The following is a 24,144-nucleotide window of genomic DNA, read 5'->3' on the forward strand; positions in this document are numbered from 1 at the left end:
GGAAAAACCCCACACATCTAGTGGTGCAGCCCGAGCAGCTCAGAAACATCCAGACAACAGAAGCCTGCCGTTTTGTGCCCCAAGAGGGAATGTGGGAGCTGGTGTGCGCGTGCACACGCACACACACATGCACACGCACGCACGCACCCCGCCCCACCATCCACTGCCCCTGGGCAGGGAGGCTCCAGAGAGAAGTGGAAAACCTTAGTGAGGCACTTACCTCAATGGGCCCTCCAAGTGCCAGGGATCCCTGGCTGGCCTGGCTATGGCCATGGTCCCCAGAGGACACGGTGAGGTGCTTGTTGAGTCAGGGCTGTCTGTAGCCAACAGAGAATGCAGTCACCACGCAGCAAGCAGTGCCTATGACCTCAGGGATGGCCAAGCAGCCCTGGTCTAGGCATGGCCTCCAAAGACCTGGCCAGGCAGTTGTATGGTGAGGTCCCCACAGGCCTTCTGAGGTTAAGCCTACAGCTTCTGGGGCCCTCAAACCCCCACTCCCAGTTTCTCAACATTTGGACCATGGAACACCTGCATCAGAATAGCAAATCAAGGTGGGAATGATTGAAGATGCAGACTCCTGGGCCCAGGCCCTGGCATTGGATTCAGGTTTGATGCTGTGCCTGGTAATCTGCATCATTGAGATGTATGTTCAAATTTGAGAATTAACAGATTTGGGTAAAAGCCGTTCTCATTCCGAAGAACTACTCATTGGCAGGACTGTGGCTCCCAAACTAAGGCTGGCAAGGAGAGTTCCTGAGAAGCTCCTGACATTAACCAGATCTGCCAGGTCCCTGGCACATAGCAAGAGTTCAGAGTGTGAGAACCCAAGCCAGAGGGCAGGCAGCACCCTTCCTTAGGACCCTGCCTCTCCACTTAGCTGAGGGACCTCCAGGAGAAAAAGGCAAGAAGGCTTTGGAGTGATCCCACCAGCCCCCAATTCCTGAGGGGAAGACAGGCAGTCTGGCATTTACCCTAGTAATGATAACGTGATACACAATGGGCACCGTACTCAACTCCTTGTGGGCTTATTGAGTCCTCAGCCCAGAAGATATGGGAGCCCACACCAAGGAACCTAACTACTTGGCTCCTGACCTGCACCTCTGACAGCGGGACAGCAAGGACTTTTAGAATGTAGCCTTACTCCAAACCAGTGCTATGATCCAGCTGCAAGTGGTTGGGGTAAAAGACAGGATCAGTCAAAACATCCCTCTCCTCATAATGGTGTGTGAAACTCCAGACACCAGAATATCTCTGGTGACTGTAAGCACTTGGGAGGCCATCACTTGTCAAGATGCTTCATCTCCTGGAAGGCGGCTCAATGGGACAACCAGAGCGCTGGGCAGCCTGATTCTGTCCCTGCTTCATGGAGCTCCCTGCCCTCATAAGATTTTTTTGTGAAACCAAGTGATAGCAGCAATGCCAGGTGAGATCTTCAAGTCACACTCCTCCCATTCTTTGATGTGAACCAATCCCACATCAGGTGCTCTCAAAATGTAGCTTCAGTCGCCTCTTCTAACCTGGTTGTGACACTGACAGGGTCCGGGTAGAACTGCTGGAGCTGTAGTTGGGAAGGATTGGAGGGATCCAGCCCAGGGTGTTGGTGGGATGGAGGTGCTGGGGATGATCCAGGGGCTCCTAGAAGAGCTGAGGGCCAGCCCAGGAAAGGGGAGAGGAACATGCTGGGGCTGACAGAAGGTAATGTGCAGGGCCTGGGCTCTGAGGCACATCCTGACCCCATGGGAACCTCAGAGGGAACAGTGACAAGCCTGACATGCAGAAACATGTAGGCTGGATGTGGCCAGGCTTCTTCCCCTAGCCAGGGGAATGGCAAAGATGTTTCACCTTTTCTTCCAACGCACAGACTGGTTAACAGCTGCTAGGAGGCAAGGCGAAGGCCAAGAAGCTACATCCAGAGCAAGCACTGAGGCCAGTACGCAGTGCCTTCTCGGGGCAGTATGCTCACCTGGAACGACCCCAACTGCTGGCTGGGCTCTTTAGAAACTGCTTGATCAAATGGTGCTGCCCAGGCTTTAAGTCTCATACTGAAATATACTTGAACAGTAACTTTTTTTGCCCTTATAGTTATCAGATGTTCTGAGCTCCTAAACTACCGTACACGTCCATGGTTTTTACACTTTAAGACAGAACTTTCCATTTACATCAAAATCACCTATTGTACCACCTTTGAATAATTTTGTTTTAGTGAGAATTTGGGGTTAGCTGTGCCATTCTCCGCACCTTCGCCTCCAAGTTAAGGATATAGTGAAAAGCACTGCATCTGAAGAAACAAGGGGAAGACAGTAGGCAAACTCTCCCAGCACCAAGCCCAGGGAACGCGCCCCCTGCTGACCCGGTGACAGAATGCTGAAACCATACACAGACTTTAGTGCCTCTGACAGAACTGGGAGGAACCAGTCTAAAACAGGCCAAAGACTCACCCCCCGGGGGAATTTAACCAATCAAAAATGCAAATAGATGAATTAGCTCAATGTTACCCGAAGTTACCAATCCTCCTGGCTCCCAAAACTCTGGGAAGAAAGGGAGTATATTTATGGCAAATAATTCTGGGGCTGAATCAATGCATTGTGAGAGACCAAAAAAAGTAAGAATCTATAAAGGGCTTCCATTCTGATCAACCCAACACCATTACTGTACAAAAAACAGTTTTATTAGTTAATTACCCCAGGTGTGCCTCTGGTCATGCTCTAGGTCACACCTGTTTCTCAGATCCGGCCCAGGCTCATAGGCAAGTTACCAGATTAGCAAATAGGAAAATTGTTCTGCAAAATAGCAACTGTCAGCTTAAGGCATTACTAACATTGCAGAAGGAAGCAAGGTTACTAGGGAAGTTTGGACAGCTCAGGATGATGATTTCCGGGACAGGAAACCCGCTCTGAAAGGGCCAGCCCATGCTGCTGTCTGACATGGGAGAGGACGCTTTTGCTCTGGGTGACAAGTCACTCCTTTAAACTCACCCACAATGTCACAGACAAAACACTGTCTATTCCTCAAGCTTTCAGATTTAGAAATTAGTTATATAAAAAGCACTCTGTCCCAGAAGCCCTGGCACATCTGCAGGCCTCCCAGAGAGCTCACTCGATCCTCCCTGGCTGGAGCAGGGGAGGACAGAGATAGATGGAAGGTTGGTCAGGCTCAGTTTTTAAAAATGAATTCACTACTAGAAATACGGAGCGAGGGGCAGAGACCCCTGCTGCAATTACATGCGGAATCAATGTCCTCCCAGAGAGCGGGCTCCTCCGGGCTCCTTCAGTCCACGGAAGTGCTCAGAGCAGGGCAGGCCAGTGTGGCCACAGAGCTGCCGCCTGCCTCACTGCATGCCGAACCACTGCTCCTGGTCAGCCCACTGGGCCGCCTCACTGTCGCTGCCCTCCAGGTCCCCTTCTTCCCCACTCCCTTCCATGTCGTCCACATCCTCCTCCTGAGTGGCATCCGTGGGACTCTCCTCCTTCTCCATCTTCTGCATCCCCTCTAGAGACTTCTGGTCATTGGGGTCCAAACTAGGGGACAACAAAACAAAGGAGAGGCCTGAATCTCTGCCTTGCTTCTTGCTGGCTGATGCGTCATCTCCCTGGCACGGCAGTGAAATGACCACCCAGTCACAGAGAAACTGCTAATGCCTGGCCTCTCCAAACAACTGTGGTTCCACAGGCAGGATCGAGGGAGTCCACCACTAGAAGTGAAAAAAGGCGTCTTGTCCTAATTTTTAGAATTCTTAATTTGAGTTTTTCTCCACGTATTTCTTAAACATTATTAGCCCAGCATTCTGCTAGAGGAAGATACTAGATAACACAAATGAAAAAGCAGCAAACCACCATTAACAGAAAAATTCAAATGTAATTTCTTAACAGTATCAGATTTTTAGGCTACAAAGTTACAAAATAATACTTATTTTTCTGTGAGTTAAGGTGTTTCACATTCTTCTGACATAATTAACCATATCAGCATTTCAGTAGTCAATCAAATCATGCTTACCATGGAACAGATTTGTCAACTCCTAAGTTAGACCCCAGGACCCAAAGCTACCCCCCTACCCAAGCATTCGAGTTTAGCAGCTGAGTCATTACACATGCCCAAACCCCCAAAGTTCAGAGGCTCCAGAACATTTATTTGACTTCTAAGCAATTCTTCCTCTTGCCTTTGTGGTTACCATCAAGGCCAGCGGGTGTCCAATCTCTAGCAAATCCCACCTCTAATGAGTCCTGTTCCTACTTACATAACTGTAGATTGATTTGTTACTTCTTCCCTGAAAACTTCCATACAGCTCTCACCCACACCCAGGGCTCCCAGCCCTATGGGCTCCCACCTTGCCTTCTAGAGACTGCTATGAAAGCACTTAGCACGTGGCATCGATCAGTCTGCACGCCTGAGACCGAGAGCTCCCGGAATCACAGCATACCCAGTGGTTACTGAGATGCCAGGCACATGCATGGTGCTCAACTGCTGAACAAGTAAATGGATGTGATCAGACTCAATTAAAGACAGGCCTTCACCATAACTTTATAGACACGGAGACAACCCTCAAAGAAATCACTTCTATGTTAAACAGTAAGAATACCACTATTTATTTAGTATTTACTATGTACCAGGCACAGCACTAAGAGCTTTACATGGAATAATAATTTAATCCTCATTTAATCATTTAATACCTAATAAGGTAGATATAGACAAGGAAATCTGTTAGTAACTTGCCCAATATAACAGGTGTTGTGAAGGTAGTATTCAAACTTCAGAGCTTAAGTTCTTAACTACTACAGTAGATAGAAACATGGGAAAGTACTTACAATACTTTGATTTGAAAAAGCAGAATATAAAATATATAACTACATATACCCTATAAAAATACGTTTATGCATGGGTGAGGCCAGGAAGATGATCTACACAAATGAAAACTGATGATATAGTGGTGTGGGCTGGTTAGGAGTGAAATAGTTCTTTAATGTTGCTAATATACTTTATGAAATTATTATTTTTGTTTTTAGAAGTTATGAACTCACAAATAACTCTTCTACCATTACTATCATTACTCTGTTTTCAACCATGGGCACAAAAGTGTGTGTGTTTCCAGAACTCCTGTTACATAGTTCCCTGCCTCTTCTACCCCTCATTGACCTTCCCCCCCATGGGAGGCTAAGTGCCTACCTTAGTGCTATACTATATTGGTCCATTGCTTCCTGATACTCATTGACAGCTACAAGGAAATCTCCTAGGATCCGATGCAGGACACAGTCACTCTGATTAGCTAGTGCATTCCTCAGCAAAGCAATTCCATCTTCATATTTCTGTTCTCTGCCTGAAAAGAAAAAGACCCTCATTTTCCTACTTACACAACGTTTTGAAAATATACTCCCATCTCAAATCATATACAGAAAACCACAACAATGATTATAATCCAACAATCTATCTGTAGATGTCCTTAAGAGAAGAGTGGTGTGGCAGGAAATAAGAACAAGCTCATATGAATTCCTCTTCTATTAGGAAATGTACAGCCTGAGTTCTGATTTTGAAAAATATACTCTTAACCTAAGTTCAAATAAAAAGCCAAAATGCATTTTATTTGCCAAACTAGCCCAAACCCAGGACTTTATCATAAATTAGGACTAAAACAACCAAAGCTAAAAGGAAGTCATAAGCAAATCCAGATGGGTGAAAACAGTTCAAGCTGGCTAAAACCAGTTATATTCAGCCCAAACTAGTTCAGGACAACCAAAACCAGATCAAAGTAAGCTGAACAGGTACCAACCAAGTATAGCTGGTTTGAGCCACTCAAAAAGTCAGTCACTGCCAATCCAGGCCAGTTTAAGCCAGCTACATTTGGTTGTATGGACTCAAACCTACTGTAAAAAGGCACACACCTGACTGGTCATCTGTAACCAGCTGGGACCAGGAAATCCAATGAGATCAGGTTTTATATAATTAAGACAAAAGGGAAGTAAATAAGATACACTTACTAAGTAGTTCTGCTTTTTTCACCACAGCCTTAATGTAATCCGGCCTTTGGGTCAGGGCTTTATCTAATAAAGTTTTGGCTTTCTCCTGTGTCACTGGGTCTTCAAGACAAACAGTGGCTAAAAGGGTAAGGGTCTGTGCATTTGCTCCTAGAGTTTTGTAAACGTTGTTAGCCATTACCATTGCTTCACGAATACTGTTGGAAGCTAAGTAACATTCAATGAGACCTGAAAAAATAAAACACAGAAAGCTCAACCACATTACCATTCCAAGCAATGCTTCCACTCTGACAGCCTTCCAGATTGTAAACCTTCAAAGTTTCAGACAAAGGGCAGGCCAGGGGAAAACTCTGATGATGAGATCAGAATGGAGAGCAGTCTAGATGGATTAAGTGCTCTTCCCCAGAGCACTTGAGGGATGCGGAAAAAGGCTGCATGCACTGCAAAGGCACCTTTAGTTAGCGAAGGAAACACACATAAGTAAACTGAAGCATGTAGGCAGCCCAGCTGAATGATAGAGGAACAAACGTGACCCTAATCATTACTTGAAACAGAGATGGTGCTGACAACAAAACCCAAGGTTCTACTGCCCCTTAATGAACTATTGATTTCCAGCTGTCTTCAGTCACCTTTAGTCCTAGGCTTACATGGAAGAGCTCCTAAGTTCCAAGTGAAATCCAGTTCTACAAAACTACTAGTTTGGCGTAGTTTTCTACTAACAGACTTAGGGAGCAACCTGAAGAGAAGGACAACTTTTCATTTAAAACATAAAAGCTATCTCAAAAGACATTTGCTGAACGTTTCCCTAACCTAGATGGAAAATACTTAATCAGATGGGCCAAATACATCAAATCAAGATGGGCAGCTCCTGCCTCTTATCATACCCACAACAAGATGCCCTATGGGGACACTTCAAGCAGAGTCAACTCTCAACTCTTCTTGCCAAGAACTTGAGAACAGAGGAAGTACTTTTTGACACAAAGCACTCATCAAAACAGAAAAACAGCTTAAACTCCAAACCCACACATCCCTGGCAGATTTTCTCTGCATACTCCTCCACCCCAGCAGCATTTATAATATTTGTGCATGCACATTCTACCACACACTATGGTTACTTAACAGAAATTACCTAACTCTTCGGGTCAATGTGTTGGATTCCGAATACAGCTCTTTCAACTACGTATTGAGTAGTTTCATTTCCCTGCTAAAGCCCCCACTGGAACTTCAGAAGGAAATGGAAAGAATGCACTTCACTAATCCAGTGCCTCTGGCAATAAAGGAAGCTCAGCTGGAGGTTGCAAGAAGCCCTGGACAGCATAATGTCATCCTGATTCAAAACTCCAAATGGTAGCTTGAGTGCAGGGAGACCATGAAGCTGGCCTGCAGAAGGTCCTCCACCCCCAGTGACTCTAACTATCCTCTGTCCAAATATTGTGGAGTTCATTATTCAACTGCATTCCTAGGCTCTTGTGAAACAGGCATGCAGCAGAAAGGAACTAGCGTGACAAAAGCAGCTGAGAGGCTTGGGAAGTTACAGTTTCAGGATCAAAAATTTAAACTGGAACCAAAAGCCTGATTTACTGGGGACACTTTAAGAACAAATCCACAATAGGCAAAGCTCTCTGAATATCTAAGCAGATTTGTTCTTTACCCCAACTTCCAAATTTTCTTTCTCAAATCTGAAACTCATCTTCCTGTTAAGAACAAGTCACTCCTAGACTCCTGGGTTTATTTTTAAATTCTTATAAAAATATGCTTTTGGAGGAACTGCATCTTGTAAGATCTATTTTAACATCTGTGACTGAGTCACCAAACGTTGCTGAAGCTGGCACAGCTCCTTTTAACTCCTAGGGTCAGTTCACATGTACTTAAAATAGCACATAACAAAACAAAGTTTGACCCTGATCGTGCCCACTCAGGAGGTCACAATGAACAGACTAGTTCCCACAACCAACACTGTCATATGGATATGGAGTTACCCCATGAGTAATATTTCTGGCTTGAGGTAAGACAACTGTTAAAAAATAAGACACAACCAAGCACTCTAGCATACTGCCAGAACAAAGATTCACATTAAGGAGTGGGCCATGTTTGAAAAACAATCAGAAATAGGACAAAAAAACCTACCCCAACTACACCCTCACCAAAAACCAGAAAAAAAGAATGAGAAAAAAATTCTAAAGTTCAAGTGAAAATCCTAAATGATTTCTAAAATGCCTAATAAATGCCTAATGCAGTGATTCCCAAACTTACGTGCATGTGGCATTACCTGGGATCATCAAAAAAATACTGTGCCTATCACACAACCACAATATTCTGATTTAGACTACAGTGGAGTGACCTGGCATCAGGATTTTAAAATGTACCCCCAGAGAACTCTAATATACAACAGAGTTTGGTAACTGCTGGCCTAGCAAAACCTTCCATCCAAGTTGATGCCACACACTATTTATCTATATCTTTCATCTTACCTTCATAACAATCTAAGCGACAAGGTGCAAGCCGTATAGCCTCCCGAAAGTGGATTATTGCTTCTTGGACTCTGCCCATGTTTCTAAGTGCTGCTCCCTTAAGTAGCAAAGCTTGAACGCTATTACTATTCAGCTGAATGGCCTTGGCTCCTAAATAGAGGGCCCGAGAGTAACGTTTGCTATAGAAGCTATGACACCTGGAGGGAAAGAAAAAAAAAAAAAATTACCTAAAAGAAAATGGTAAAGAAACTTCATCTAAAAACCAAACAGAAGGCATGCTACTTGATCCTTATTGCAAACCATTAAAGGTTTAACCTAAGATACTGAGGGGAAAGGGGGTACCAAAAAACCCATTTTCTGTATTTCATTTATTTATGAAGAGAGAGAGAATGACTTAAGCAGGATCCACACTGAGTGTGGAGGCTGACACAGGACTTCATCTCGCCACTCTGAGATCATGTCACAGGCCTAAATCAAGAGTCAGACGCTCAACCAACTGAGCCACCCAGGCAATCCTAAATATTTATTTTTAAGAAGAAATCTTGATATGGAAGGAAAAATTGTGGAAAAGAACCTGATGTCTGGATATGTTATCAGGTGAGAGATATTTAGAGAACTTATAAAGCCACAGTAAATAACAAAGCAGCAGCTCCTAGCCTGTTCACTGATGGCTTCCAGTGCTAAGCATGATCCACTGTCTCAGTTGATACCTGCCCCACGAAAATCCTCATTTTCCAAATGAGAAAAGAGATTCAGAGAGGTAACTAATATATCCAACGTCAAAGGCCTTGATCTGAATCTAAGTCTGATTATCTCTTAATCTGTGTTTTCAACCTATATTCTATTTGGGAGGCACCACAATTTCCTAAAGGATGTACTGAAACCTGGAAAGAAAAAAGAATGCATAAACATACCCAGAGACTACCCAGGGTTCTGCATGCTGATCAGAAATATTAAAAAGGCGGCAGCCAAGGTTCTCCACATCCTCTAGCCGCCCTTCTCTTGCCAGGAGGTAGCCATATACATCCATTCCTAGAAAGGAAGAGGCTTTTTTAAAAAGCAGGCAGGAGTCCTTTATAAATGAGCAGCAGCCTTCATCAGAGTCCCCACTGAGGCCCCAGCTCCGGCTCGGTCTGAGCCCTTTCCACAATCATGAGCTCCTCCCACCAGCATTCCCAGTTTCCTACAACGTGACTATTAAAAAGACAAAACACATCCAAAAAATTTAAAAAGCAAAGGAGTAGAGGGGCACCCGGGTGGCTCAATCGGTAAGTGTCCAACTTTTGATTCCAGCTCAGGTCATGATCTCATGGTTCATGAGTTTGAGCTCCACATCAGGCTCTGTGCTGATGGTGCAGAGCCTGCTTAGAATTCCCTCTCCCTCTCTGCCCTTCCCTCCCTCCCCCCACTCCCCACTCACTCTAAATAAATAAATAAATAGCTAGCAAAAAAGCAAAGGAGTAAAGGAACTACACCTCACAACTTGAAAGCCAATTATTTTCGGGAACTGTTCATCCCTACAACCTGTGGCATGATATATAGCTATCCAAACTCATATCCAGAAAAGGCCCAAAAAAAGCATTAAGTAAGTTCTCTTCTCCAAGAGGCCTAAGCATAGTCAAGAGTATACACTGAATATGCCAGTGGGTCTCAGAAAAAGTTAGCCTATTCCAGAAAAAGCATCTAGTTCTTTCTGGAGTCCAGTTGATTTAAGATCACCCCACTCCCTGCTTATTCTCACTCATGTTCTATAAAAAGGGTAGCATGCTTGCTGTCACCTAGCTCCTCCCACCACCCCCCTCATCCCTTGTTATCCCTTCAGGCTCCAAGGAAAATGCCTCTCATGACAAGATCACTGCAACACTCCTGCTGACCCCCAAACTCGGGCCTGAGGTTTCAACTCCAAGCTGTCAACTAATGCCAGACCAGTATTTCTAACACACCATTTTCATCATGGGCACAGGCAGCTCTGAGGAGAGAAATAAGCACTGGACAGGAGGGAGACCTTAGGCAAATGAATTCATCTTTCTGGATCTGTTTCCTCATCTCCCTGCTCTGTTGTTTTCATGGCTTAAGAGTCTACAGAACTAACTATTGTCACCAGGTCATTATTTTTCTGATGGCCTCTTTTGGGACTTTACAAGCAGATTTCAGCCTATCTATCAGACATTATTTCCCACTACCCATCACTTGCTGCCAGTCACTGGACACTCACCCTTTGGAAGTCCCTATGGCTCACTCCTTCAGCTATAATCTTTCAGATCAATGATTTTTTTGTTGTTCATTCCTAATCACTTCCTTCAATCATCTCATCCCTTTCTTAATGTCTATTCACTTACTGCCTTTTAACTATAATAAGGACACAGTGAAGCTACATTCCCTAAAAGGATATTACGGTTTTGGGGATGCCATCCAAATTCCCAGTCAGGCACACCATACATAAATTTACAAATCATAAGGAAGGGATATCACCTCTCCCAAAAGAAAAAGAGCCAAATAATGATCTGTCTGGAGACACTTGAATTCAAGCAAAAACAACTGCTCAAAATGGAATTACTCAAGTGTTACAGACATGTGTCAGGACCTCTAAAAAGGTAAAAGGCTACTGTAATAAGTTCCACAAAATATTTATATGAAAACTAGTATCAGAAGATCATGCTATATTTTCTCCCTTTCTTTCCTGATCCTCCCCTCTACAGGTACTTTCACCCTGCCTCAAGAATTACTTACCTTTTATCAGATAAGGATCCAACATCTGTGCCTGTTCAAACTTGAGGACAGAGTTTTTATTGTCTCCAGCTCTGAAGTACAGATCTGCTAAGCTTCCCAGCAGGTCCACGTTATCTCGCAATAAGGACTTTTTCTCTAGTGAACTTCAAAATATTAAACATTGACCCTTAACATCTATTATGAATCCTCTTAGTTGCGAATCTGGGTGACAGGCAATATAGGTACTATTCTCTTTTGTGTATATATATTTCATAATAAAAACTTTTAAAACAAACCATATTCACTATATTTTCTCATTCTGAGTTTATGATTTACAGAATATTACATAGGGTAAGAAAGCCAATATTCAGAATGAACAGAAATCTATCATTACCTAGAAAGAACTTTTTGGTTGTAGGTTTTCAGAGGACAACATGGTGTTAAATGTAATGTCATTCACAAGTGACTGCTACTTACTACTCAACCAAATTACTTCATATAACACAAGACCCAGTCTCTTGTCCCAGGACTTTACTTGAGTAGAAAGAAAATCCCAGTTCTACAGAAACAACCCAGGTCAGATGCTGCAATTTATGCTCCTGGGATGTCCAAAGACGATGTTCATCCAGGTTCAAGCATGACACACTAAGACAATCTGCTTTACAAGGGTTACCACTTTTGCAAATACAGAGCTGAACTTGGTCAAAGTTTACATTTAACAGGTCCTCACAGCAGGGATTCTTACTCTTAGGACCATTAAGTACGTTAAGAGACTAAGAAAGCCTAAAGACAATAGGCTACGACACCAAGAGATAAGCATCTCCTATTTCTATTTTGCTAATTTAGATACATCAGATCTCCATACAAGCAAAGGGCCTCAAGAAAACTGAATTAACTTTGTGTCTCTCACCAGATGGTATTGATTGCTCTCGAGTTGTCACCAGTGTGCACAAAAGCATATGCTTTGATCCACACAGAGAGCCAATCCAAGTTAGGCACAGTCTGGATCACATTCATTGTCATCGATGCCACCTCTGCGCCTTTTACAGAAAGGGACAGCAAACCTAATCCAACAGAAAACAGGAGAAATAAAGTGAGGCACAGCTCTCCTCTTCTGCAATGCAAGAAGCAGTAAGTTACCCTTTCCATGGACTACAAGGTGCCCTTTCCCTATTCTCAGCAAGATGCAGATGGCAAAACAACCATAATTTAATATTCTTGATTGTGTGAAATCAATTTAAATTTAAATTTCTTGATGTGTGAAAAATACATGACAATAATAATCTACTGGATCACTCTCTGGAAGTTAGGCACGGGAAAATTCTAATGTATAGCCAAGACTGAGAACTAACATCTCAGAGAGTAAACACTACATAGAAATAAACTGAGAATAATCTGTACCTAGAATGGCATCGAGGGCTAATGGGCACTGCCTCAGCACTTCCTTATAGCTGGTGACTGAAGGGCGCTCCTGACCAGCCTTCTTGTATAGATTTGCCAGCATCATGTTTATCTGTAACAAACAAAAACACCAGACAGTAAGATAAGCGTACATTGCAAAGAAAGTATCTCACCACCAATTAAGTCCTGATTTTTTATTACCAGCTACTATTCTACTTTTTACTGGAAAATCTACCCATAGCTCAGTGGAAATAAACAAAGACCAATCCCATTCTTTAAACCAAAGAGGAAATTACTACCTTTGCTTTTCCTAGGTCCTCCCATTTCTAAGAGGAAAGTCAAATTCCTCTCACTTACCCAAACAAAAGGTCCAGTAATATCTAGACCAAAGATACTGCCCCTGGAAATAGGAGTAATATATATTTGAGAAATGTTACAGAAATCTAATTACCTTGATTCTTTCTTGATCTTTAGAAGATGAACTACCTAGAAGTGCTCAAGTTTACATACTTTAAATGCAATTATATTGAGGCATAAGAAAGAGAGGAATTCTTAACACAGCTTGTTAAGAAAGACCAGATGAATTTTCCCCAAAAAGGAAATGACAGATACAGAGTTACATACTTGGCTTCTGATAATTATTCTAGAAGCTAGACTGTTGCCTTTCTAACGCTTAAAGCTTGGACCTATCTGACTATCTGACTCTTCCAAGTAATGCTACAGAAGTCAAACTCTGACTGACTTCTAGAAGTGACAATGATCCAAAGGTTAGCTACATCACTTAAATCCAATAAATGCATTTTTAGCACAATTCAAATATGTAACTCAGTAAAGCTCTATTAAAATAACCCTAAAAATGCAACAAGGAAAATTTGAGAAAACCTAAAAGTTCCAAAGAATGTAGAAGTTACAGGGAAAAGTAAATGATCTTAATACTACAGGGAGAAAAAGAGAACATTCCAATTTGAAATTAATAGATCTTAAACACAGCAATTTTTGCCAGGTCATTAACCTAAGGAAGCAGTCAACATGAACACACAAAAGAAAAAAAGCCAATCCCCAATCTCTTCAGTTATTTGTAGCCTGGTATGCCAGATATTTACTCAAAAGAGTGGCTCTGAAGATGAAGAACATCTGTTCCAATTATGACTTACAGTATATAAAACAATCTAGTATGGCATTAATCCATACTGATGATTCAAACAATGAAATAATGAAATACCAGAAATAAAACTTTATTTGGCCTCAGCTTTTCCATTTTAGGCTATGTTGAAAATGCAAAAGAAAATACTTAAAGGAAAACTCCAGTATTGGTGTCAATACTTGAAAAGAATAAAAGGTTAAATTTAAGATCCTTTCTTGACTGCTTGTTATTAACAAACTATGACCCACACATCATCTGTCTCAACAAATATTAAAATTCCCTTTAAACTACCTGTCACTTCAAAAGAATGAGTTTTGAGTACTACCTATGACAAAGTCAATCCTTTTTAAAGTAGATCCTTACTTGGGAACATCACAAAGCCACACGCCATAAACACAAGCAGTCATCATTTTCTAAAAACTGAGTGAGAAATTGTATGTTGATATGTTTACTTTTAAAAGTTGAAGATTTACCAAGATATAATAATCTCACACTGGAATTTTCCTTTAAAAAGTGAAGAAATGTGTGGTGGTGTTTACCATACATTAACAGACGTTCATTTAGACGTATTTTGACTCACTTCCTTGTCCTTTACACAGACTGAGAAGCCAGTTAACTCCCTAACGGACAAGAAAGAAAAACTGTAAATATTATAGGTTTATGTTTGAGGCATACATCTTTGCTTGTTCCTGGCTACAACAGCTCTACAGAATGAAGGATATGTACTCCTAACAAATGTGGATTCCTTTAGTCCCTCTTAAAATGGTGGCTTTAAATACCAAAGTGTTAGATACCACAAAGCTGAGCTTATTTGCCATTACTCATTTTCAAAAACTGTCCCCACCCTCAAGTCATTAAGGAGGAAATTATGGTACATTTCCAATAAGATAAGGAACAGGTATCATTCAAAGTTTATAATCAAAATGGCATCTTCCAAAAGAAAGACACTCCTCACATAGGCAAAAAAAATTATCCTTGGGGTTAAGACTTTCATAGGATATCAGAAAAAAATTCAGCATATAGTATCCAAGCTTATTATGAGACAGGTTATTCTAAAACATGTTTCCAAATATTTTTAATAGCAGCCAGTACCGTAAAATAAACTGGGAAAATCGCTTAGTTTTAAAAAACTCAGAAAATAATACATAAATCTTCAATGAGGAGATGCTTACACATGTTCTAATCAAGTTTGATTGGTTACTTTTAAAACTCAGCCGACACTTAGGAGAAAAAACACTACACCACCGCTTAGATTCCTTTTCTAAGGGCAGGAGGAAGTACACAGGCATCTTACATAAAAAATTCCTTATCATTAAGCACAAGGTGCACAGAACAGTTCTTCAGTGAAGTGAGGAAGGCAGGTGACATGAGAATACATGGTAGAATATTAACCACTAATGTGAATTCAATACTAAAAGCAAAGATTCTCACTGTTCCTCTAAACTGGACTTCAAAAAAAACCGGTAATCAAAGATGCCCAATATAATACTCCTTACAGTATAATACTTTAAAAAGTATTCTTTCATAAAGGAACTTAAAGTTAGCACAGTATTATTAACCTCATTTTATAAATAAGAAAAAAAAAGTAAAGTTCAAATTGGTAACTTGCCCAAGTTCATACTACACACTTCACAGCTTGTATGCCCTAAACTCAGACAAGATCTTTTGATTTCAGTTGAAGGTGTTCTACTGATATGTTACCAATTCAAACACAAATATGTATCTCACACACAAATAAAGATCTTGTAGTCCTGGATCTTGAAACCAAAGGGATTAATAAACTCATTCATATAATCAAATGGGGACACCTATAGAATGCAAAACATGAGATTCTTAAAAAAGTACTGTTGCCACCTGGAAGCGTTTACAAATTATTTCCATTGGTAAGAAATACCAAAATATGAGCACTTGTAATATTCTCCAGCTACCATTTTCATCAGATGAATTTTCAGAGTTTCATAAGAAAGTAATTCTTCTATCTCTCTGAACCTCATCTACTCCATTTTCAGGGGAACAAAGTGAGTCAAGAGTAACATATTCAGATGGACTCCCTAATGCATGGAGAAAACATGGAGGAAATGGGTTGGAAGGACTGGGTAGGAGAAGAATATATACCAAATTGTCAATTCAACTTACTTTGGGAGTTCTTTGTCTTGAAGGGATCCCATCAAGAATAGCAATGGCATCCTTATCTTGTTTTAGCATTGTATAACATTCAGCCATTTTGTATTTCACTTCAATTTCAGATGGAAGACACTAAGAGGCAATGAAAACATTTCTTCAAAATATTACTTCAACAGTAAGGCAGTTCCTCAAAACGTTAAACATAGAGTTACTATATGACCCAGCAATTCTGCCCCTACACATCCAGCCAAGAGAACCGAAAACCTATGTTCACACAAAAACCTGCACATAAATGTTTATATAAACATTACTGATAGACAAGAAGTGGAAATAACATAAATGTCCATCAACTAATGAATAGTTATGGCATATCCACACAATGGAATATTATTCAGCAATAAAAAAGAACAAAGAACCGATTCATGCCATAACATGGGTCAAATCTAAAAACATTATGCTCAAGTAAAAGAAACCAGACACAAAAGGTCACATACTGTATGATTCTATTCATATGCAATGTCCAGAATAGGTAAATCCATGGAGACAGAAAAAGGTTAGTGATTCCCAGAGGCTAAAGAGATAAAAGAGATAAAAGGCTTGCAAATTTCCTAGGGTGATGAAAATGTTCTGGAATTAAAGTGATGACAGTTGCACAATTTTGTGAATATACTACAACCCAGTGAATTGTTAATTCTGGGAGGTGAAATAGATCTTAATTTTTGAAAAATTCCTTAAAGATTAATTATAGAAAACAAACTGATGGTTACCAGAGGGGAGGGGCTAAGGGGATAGGTTAAATAGGTGATGGGGATTAAGGAGTACACTAGTTGTGATGAGCACAGGGTGATGTATGGAAGTGGTGAATTACTATATTGTATATCTGAAACTAATACAACATTATATGTTAACTAACTGGAATTAAAACAAAAACTTAAAAAAATTAAAATGTGAGGTAAAAAAAATTCCTTAAAGATTAAGTGCATTTAATTAATATGAAAGGTTTAGCATGGTGCTTGGCATACTGAATGCTCAAAAAGTTAGCTACTTCAATGAGTGACCCTGTGTGGATAATATACATGATTTCCATTCAGTGTCAGAAAACAGAGAAAATCCTGGGGTGCCTGGTTGGCTCAGTCAGTGGAGTGTGCAACTCTTCATCTCAGGACTGTGAGTTTAAGTCTCACACTGGGTGTAGAGATTATTTAAAAAACAAATAAGTAAAATAAAAAGAAAATAGAGAAAATCCTGGCAATCAGCTCTTTAATAACAAAAATCAAAGGTTTTACATAAAGAAAAAAAAAAAAAAGATGAAGATATAGAGGCTTTAAAAAAAAAGGGAAACTACATTAATTTGTCTTTTTTCAAAATGTGGAAAAATACAAAGCAGAAAAAACATGACTTATAATTTCACACCCAGTTCATCCTACTGACATTACTTTTCAGTGTAAGTTGCTGTATAATTTAAACTTAAAAGAGGGTCAAATTGCAAAGTAAAAATTCCCCTCTCCCTAAAGCTTTCCACTGTTAAATTTCTTTCCTTCTACACATAAAATCCTTCATACATAATGCATATACAACATATGTTTATATATAATATATATCAGATATATATCTGATACATATCCATACTTTCTATTAACATCGATTTTCAGCATTTTTATATATATATATATATATATATATGGCATATACGAAGATATATTTATGTATCTATAATCCATCCCCTTTAAACAAACAGAACAGACTTCTACAAATCTTATTTTCCTTACTATTATGTGTAGTTCTTTTCAAATCAGCACATGTACCTCTATCTCATTTTTCATTTCAGTAATAGTTCCTCATACCCCATCTTATGGCTATGCGCTAATTTAACTAGACTCCACTGATGAACGCTTGCTTTCAGTTTCTTACCATTAAAAATAATGCTGCAATAAGCAGCCTTAGTTATACACCCTGTAAATCTTCTGGAGTCTACTATTAGAGTTAATTTCTGGTAATTGGATATCTCCATCAAATCAGAAGACTGTGTGAAATTACAATTCTCCCCTTCATTTATTTAATTATCAGGCAACCAAAACTGGCAGGAATTCTTAGTATTTCCCATAAATTTCCCTAGGTTCTTGCAATCCTAATACCTGAGTTACATTTTAAAAGTTGTAGTTTAATTAAACTTATAAAAACACTGGATTTTGAGTTCTGTTTGTATAAAAGGGAGGAACAATGCAGAACCTCGGTGAACCCATATAATTCATGTTTAATTCCATTTTTAGATTCATCCAGAGTGAATTTTGCATTCTTGCATCTATGTGGTTTCTCACCTTTGTTTCTCTAGTCAGCTCTCCTTTAAAACTATTTTTTATTTTCCCCTCCTCTACATCTAGTCCACAGTCTTGTAAATTCTTTCAGTCTCTCACCCTAAAAAAAAAAAAAAAAAAAAAAAAAAAAAATTTTCACACTTCCATCTCCATTTACCTGACTTTGCGGAGTAGATGCAGAATTGCCAGTTGAAGGTCTCACTTTTGAAGTTTTACTTAGGGCTTTCTTCTGCTGCAAAGCCATGGTATACTTACTCACAGCATTCCGATATTCTTTATCATGAAAGAGAGAATCTGCGTGATACACCAAGAGCTGGTACTTCTGGGATGGGGAGAATAACTCACTGGAAAACAAAGAAAATACCCCCTACATGGGTTATTTTGAACTGTTAGACAGAACACCCTCCTTAGTGTCCACATAAGCCTAGCATAAAGCCTTGTATAAGGACAGTTTACAAAAAAGTCAACATATCATAAATGCTAGTCCTTAAAACGAGAGGCATGAGAGTTGCACTCTACACTAATATGGTCAGCACATCCAGGAAAACTGCTTTAAATTGCTCTATTTTAATGTTTTTCTCCTTTATTTAATAAAAAAGCAATGATACCTCTAAATCAAATACAGTAATACACACATATACAAAGAGAAATGTTATACATTTTTTCCTCCCCTTCCTTAGCCCAAGTCCTCTTAACAATCTGATATATATATCCATACTTTCTTATATTAACATCGGTTTTTAGCATAATATAGACAAAAGGAGAAAAATCACAATGACTTAACAAATTCTACCAGGATGGGTTGAACAACTTGGAAAAGAGAAACCTCACCACTTTGAAACCTTTTCAGGAAAGTGCTGAACAAAAAGAGGTTTCAAAGGAACTGAAAACTCTTCAAATACTGAAGAAGATAGGAATACTAACATACTGAAGTATGAGAATAGAACAGAATAGAATAAAATAGAATAGAATAAGCCAATGGGACAGAGTAGGATAGAAAGAGGATTAGCCTTATTTGATGAAGTTTTTTGTTTTTTTTTTAATACAAAAGTAAACTTCTACTAACACTAGAATTTTTATCTCAAGTCACAGGGATTTAAGGACCAGTGTAAAAGAACCAAGATGTTTCAAAACTTTTTCACTAATGTTGAACATTCCTCACAAGCATAACTGCCTAGAAGCTGGCCACCATTCTTAATGGGAAACATTTTTAATCGCCAATTCCACCTCCCCACCATTCCTGACAAGAAGAATTTACACATTTTTCTTTCACGAGTAAAGCTATAGCTGTTTAAAATGAAAGAACAGTCACAGTCAACTGTGTAAACAGTTAATTTGTCAACAAATGAAGGATACTCAAGAAGAGATACCAGAGATTAGTAGCTGCCAGGGGCTGGAGAAAGTGGGACCAGGGGTGATTACTAATAGAATATGGGGTTTCTTTTGGGGACAATGAAAGTTTGGGATAGACAGTGGTGATGGTTGTACAACTCTGTGAATAGATTTAAAACCAAGGGGGCCCTTGGGTGGTTCAAGTCAGTTAAGTGTCCAACTCTTTTTTTTTTTTTTTTTTTTTGGCTCAAGTCATGATCCCAAGGTGGTGAGATAGAGCCCCACATCGGGGCCCTGCACTGACAGTGTGGAGCCTGCTTGGGACCCTCTCTCTCTCTCTCTCTGCTCCTCCTCCACTTGTGCTTTCCCTCTCTCAAAAATAAACTTAAAAAAAAAAAGAACACAGAAATTTATGCTTTAAAATGATGCATCTAATAGTATGTCAAGTTTATCTTAATTTTTTTAATCTTAAAGAAAAAAAGGACAGATACGCTGAACACTGGATATAAAATTACAAAGGAAATTCAAGGACTAAAAGGTATAGTCCAGCTAGTTAAGATCTCTTCCAATTCTGAGAATCTATATATTTACTGAGAAATAAGATTTAATAGAAAATATTGCTACACTCAAAGCATTCAGATATTTATATATTGTAACACATATGCCTACTTATACACCTATAAATTATCTTCGGAATGACACACGAGACTTAATCGTTGTTGCCTGTGGTGAATGGAAACGATGGAGTGAGGTCTTGTGGTGAGAACTTTTAAGATCTGTATTCTAATCACTCGTAACACCTAAGGAGGTCAGTACAGTGCTTTTGTGCAGTGAGCACTCACATGTTTATTGAATGTGCTAAGAAAGTAGGTACAACCTCAGGGAGGTAAAACTGCCCAAATTCACACACTCCGTGAGAAGCCATGATGTCTGGACTTTGGTCCTTCTGATTCTAAAGTCTTCAGTCTGACCCACCACAGTCTACTTCTGAGTGGCGTAACTGAATTTTCTACTCAGGGTGGACCCATTTGCATTTGGCCTGCTCTAGAAGCTGTCTAGGTCAGAAAGGAAAAGGCTGTTAAGCGCCTGTAATGCAGCTACTCTATTTTATTTCCATGAGTGTGCTTCTGGACCTTGCTCCGTGAGACCCATCATTTCACCACTATCCACTTAGTGTTGACAGCGAGGAAGCCCTGGTCTCTTTCAGCCTTCTGTGTTTATTCTGCAGCCTTGCAGTTGGTTTTGAGTGACTGGTCAAGGCACACTTTCCTTCATGGGAATTTATGCACCAGTTAGTCATTACTCTTGGTTCCTGCAGATGTTACAGGATAATTAGAAGCAGTTTAATCCACTAAGCTTAGCCCATGTTTCTGTAAATTAGGTTATCTGCATACCTCTTCTGAACTGTTTGAATTTTTTACTGTGTACACTGCCAATTCAGTATGAAATTTAATAATAAACGATAAAGGTCAGAATTTAAACTGACCTCCCTGAAGCTAGGAAAACACATTCTGACCTTCATCAATTTAAAAAAAAAAAAAAAAGAGGGGCGCAGAATATAAAACAGGACAAAGGGATGGAGTAGTGAGGGTAAGGGACAATTCTGATGGTTACAGAAGCTGTTCTCTAGGAGGGATGTCTTGAGCTGGAACCTAACGGAGGACACAGCTCTCTGAGGTGAGGACTGCAAGCGGAGCAGCAAATGCAAAGCCCTGAGTTGAGAACTGAGCTTGGTGTGTTCAAGTGACAGAAAGAAGAGCCCGCAAGGCTGAAGCACAGTGAGCAGAGGACAGGAGAGGAGGTCGGGGAGAAAAATGTTTGGCCTTGGAGGTCACGGGAGAGAGTTTTAAGTACAATGGGGGAATTAAAGCGGGGGGGGGCAACGCGCACTCAAGGCTGGAAAGAGCCCTGCGCTGCATCCGTCATAAGACTCCAGAAACCGCAGCTCTGAAAACAAGAAAGGGGCACTGCATGTCCTTAAAAAGGCGCCACTCCCACCCAGCAGAGTCTCCCGTTTTCAGGGGTTCTGGAGGCCAGAAAGTGGACCCTTCTGACACTTTCAAGGGGAAAAGATCAATCTCGGATGGGGGACGAAGGTATAAGACCGGGCCTTTCTGAGCGGCGGCGAGCGAGAAAACGTTCTTCGGGGAAGAGCCGGGAAGAGAGGAGTCACCCCAGCGAAGTGACAGTCGTTCTGCCAGGCGACAGGTGCCTCAGGAAACCCGCCGCTCCCAACTTTCGGGAACCCCTAGCCAGGCTCGCCCTCAGAGCCTCCGCCTTCCATTTCTCGAAGCGGCCGCTCGCCACATCTCCCTCAGGGAGCTCATCCCAGCGTCTGGCACAGCGCAGAGACCAAGTGAACTCAACTTGCGTTCCCAGAACGGCTCCGCCTGACGACGCCTTCGCTGACCCCGAAGCCTCAGCGGAGAGGCCCGCGGTCGCTCTTCCCGCCAGTCCCCAGGCCCCCTCTGCCCCCGCTCCCAAACCGGAGCCACTTTCTCCTCAGCCCCAGGCCGCTCCCCGCCTCAACTCACGGGTTGTTATTACTCATTGTAAGTAACAAGCTGCTGAGGAGCCGCACGTTAGAGTGCAGCCCCGCGGCCGCCATGTCTCGCACGTGGTCTATCACATTCATCCTGCCCGGCAAGGCCGCTAGCAGCGGCGGCAGCGGCGCGAAAAGCCGGTAGAAGCTCCTTAGGGAAGACTCCAAAATGGCGGCCTCGCCGGGGTCCATCGGGTCCACAAGCGGCACCGCCCCCAGGAAAATAGGCAACTATTGAAGTGCCTGAGGAAAAAAAAAAACCCACAAATATAATAAACTCCATTCCTTTCCCCAAGCATCCTATGAAGTGGAATGATTTGGTTTAGGGGTTGTTTTTGTTTTATTTTGTTTTGTTTTAGCAAAAGTTATGTCATCGTTCTAAGCGGCAAACTTTATTGAGGCCTCACAATGGGCTGGGGACAAAAGGCACTTCGGTATGAATACATGCTCAATTGAAATAAGATGGCTCGGGGAGAAATTTGTGTCTCAAAAATTAATAAAAACGTATGGATTTATCATAAATCAATACAGGAGAGTTGGGGGAGAATCTCCTACAGCTGGAGTTAAATATTTTAATCAGGCGCTAGGGGCAGGCTTAACTGCTTTTACAATCGGACTTGCGCACTAGGCTGAAGACACCACGCCCCCTTCTTTCGGATATTGTGTACCTGCAGAAGTCAGGCTTCACCCTTTGGATAACTTCCGAGGGTGCAAAAGGGTATATTTTTACCCTTTGAAGTGACTCACTAGCTCGGAGTGAATAAGGACTAGGTTGAGTTTTAGCCATATTAATATCTGTGTAGTGGTAACTTACTGTTCTAATTTGCAGTTCCCTGCTGACATACGATGTTGAGCATCGCATTTGCCAATTGTTGGTCCTCTTTGGTGAGAGAGATATCTGTTAAAATCTTTAGCCCATTTTTTATTTGGGTTGTTCATGCTCTTTTTAACTTTTTTTTTTTTTTTTAAGTTTTATGTAAGTAATCCCTACATCCCGTGTGGAGCTCAAACTCATGACCCCCAAGATCAAGAGTTACGTTCTCTGGGAACTGAGCCAGCCCCAACCCACCCCCTTCCAGGTTGTTCATTTTCTTATTGTTGAGTTTTAAGGATTCTTTGTATATCTTAGATAACAGTTCTTTATCAGGACTGTAAAATATTTTACAAATATTTTCTCGCAGTCTGTGATTTGCTTTCTCATTCTCTGGACCACATGCTCTCTGTTAGGAAAAAATCACTTTCGGCAAAATCCTGAAATGAAATGACTAATAATGGCCAGAAAATAGTGAAAATATTATCTTAAAACTTTACATCTCATCTAAATAATTACGCTAACTTGTGGTCCATTGAAAAAAATAATAAATCACAGAGCTAGAACAAATAATTTTTTTTTAATTTTTTTTTTCAACGTTTATTTATTTTGGGGACAGAGAGAGACAGAGCATGAACGGGAAAGGGGCAGAGAGAGAGGGAGACACAGAATCGGAAACAGGCTCCAGGCTCTGAGCCATCAGCCCAGAGCCCGACGCGAGGCTCGAACTCACAGACCACGAGATGGTGACCTGGCTGAAGTTGGACGCTTAACCGACTGCGCCACCCAGGCGCCCCAATAATTTTAAAATTTGTATGGAACCAGACGTCGAATAGCTAAAGTAATGTTGAAAAAGAAAACCAAAGCTGGAGGTATCACAATTCCAGACTTCAAGTTGTATCACAAAGGTGTAATCATCAAGATAGTATGGTACTGGCACAAAAACAGACACATAGATCAATGGAACAGAATAGAGAAACCAAAAATGGACCCAAAAACTTATGGCCAACTAAGCTTTGATAAAGCAGGAAAGACTATCCAATGGAATAAAGACACTGTCTTCAGCAAATGGTGTTGAAAAAAATGGATCACTTTCTTAAAATAAATTCAAAATGGATGAAAGACCTAAACCTAAGACAGGAAGCCATCAAAATCCTAGAGGAGAAAGCAGGCAAAAACCTCTTTGACCTCAGCTGCAGCAGTCTCTTACTTGAAATGTCTCCACAGGCAAAAGGAAACAAAAGCAAAAATGAACTATTAGGACCTCATCAAGATAAAAAGCTTCTACACAGAGAAGGAAACAATCAACAAAACTAAAAGGCAATTGAC

General features: G+C 40.9%; 1 protein-coding gene across 2 annotated transcripts; it reads right to left on the reverse strand.

Moving 5' to 3' along the window:
• Positions 1-2,646: 2,646 nt before the first annotated feature.
• ANAPC7 (anaphase promoting complex subunit 7) lies at positions 2,647-22,191 on the reverse strand. 2 transcript variants are annotated; one of them, XM_047828135.1, is made up of 11 exons: positions 21,997-22,191; positions 18,288-18,474; positions 15,828-15,947; positions 12,548-12,659; positions 12,057-12,210; positions 11,168-11,310; positions 9,352-9,469; positions 8,438-8,634; positions 5,970-6,194; positions 5,161-5,311; positions 2,647-3,518 (listed from the first exon to the last, which is right to left on the reverse strand). In XM_047828135.1, exons 1-11 carry the CDS (start codon positions 22,095-22,097, stop codon positions 3,329-3,331), a joined length of 1,698 nt encoding a protein of 565 aa, XP_047684091.1. In that variant the 5' UTR covers positions 22,098-22,191; the 3' UTR covers positions 2,647-3,328. The 2 variants fall into 2 exon arrangements, with proteins under 2 accessions (XP_047684091.1, XP_047684092.1); XM_047828136.1 differs by having other exon boundaries at positions 18,288-18,497; positions 21,997-22,134.
• Between the last annotated feature and the right edge of the window lie 1,953 nt (positions 22,192-24,144).

The sequence above is a fragment of the Prionailurus viverrinus genome, chromosome D3 (assembly GCF_022837055.1).
Source record: "Prionailurus viverrinus isolate Anna chromosome D3, UM_Priviv_1.0, whole genome shotgun sequence".
Taxonomy (NCBI): Eukaryota; Metazoa; Chordata; class Mammalia; order Carnivora; family Felidae; genus Prionailurus; species Prionailurus viverrinus.

Bases quoted from the DNA above. Each gene is read 5' to 3' on its own strand.
- ANAPC7 (XM_047828135.1), bottom strand. From the start codon at position 22,097: ATGAATGTGATAGACCACGTGCGAGACATGGCGGCCGCGGGGCTGCAC. The intron at 18,475-21,996 runs GTGAGTTGAGGC...TTTGTTTTCCAG, and splicing joins ACAATGAGTAATAACAACCC to TGAGTTATTCTCCCCATCCC. The intron at 12,660-15,827 runs GTAAGTTGAATT...TGTTTGTTACAG, and splicing joins CAAGACAAAGAACTCCCAAA to ATAAACATGATGCTGGCAAA.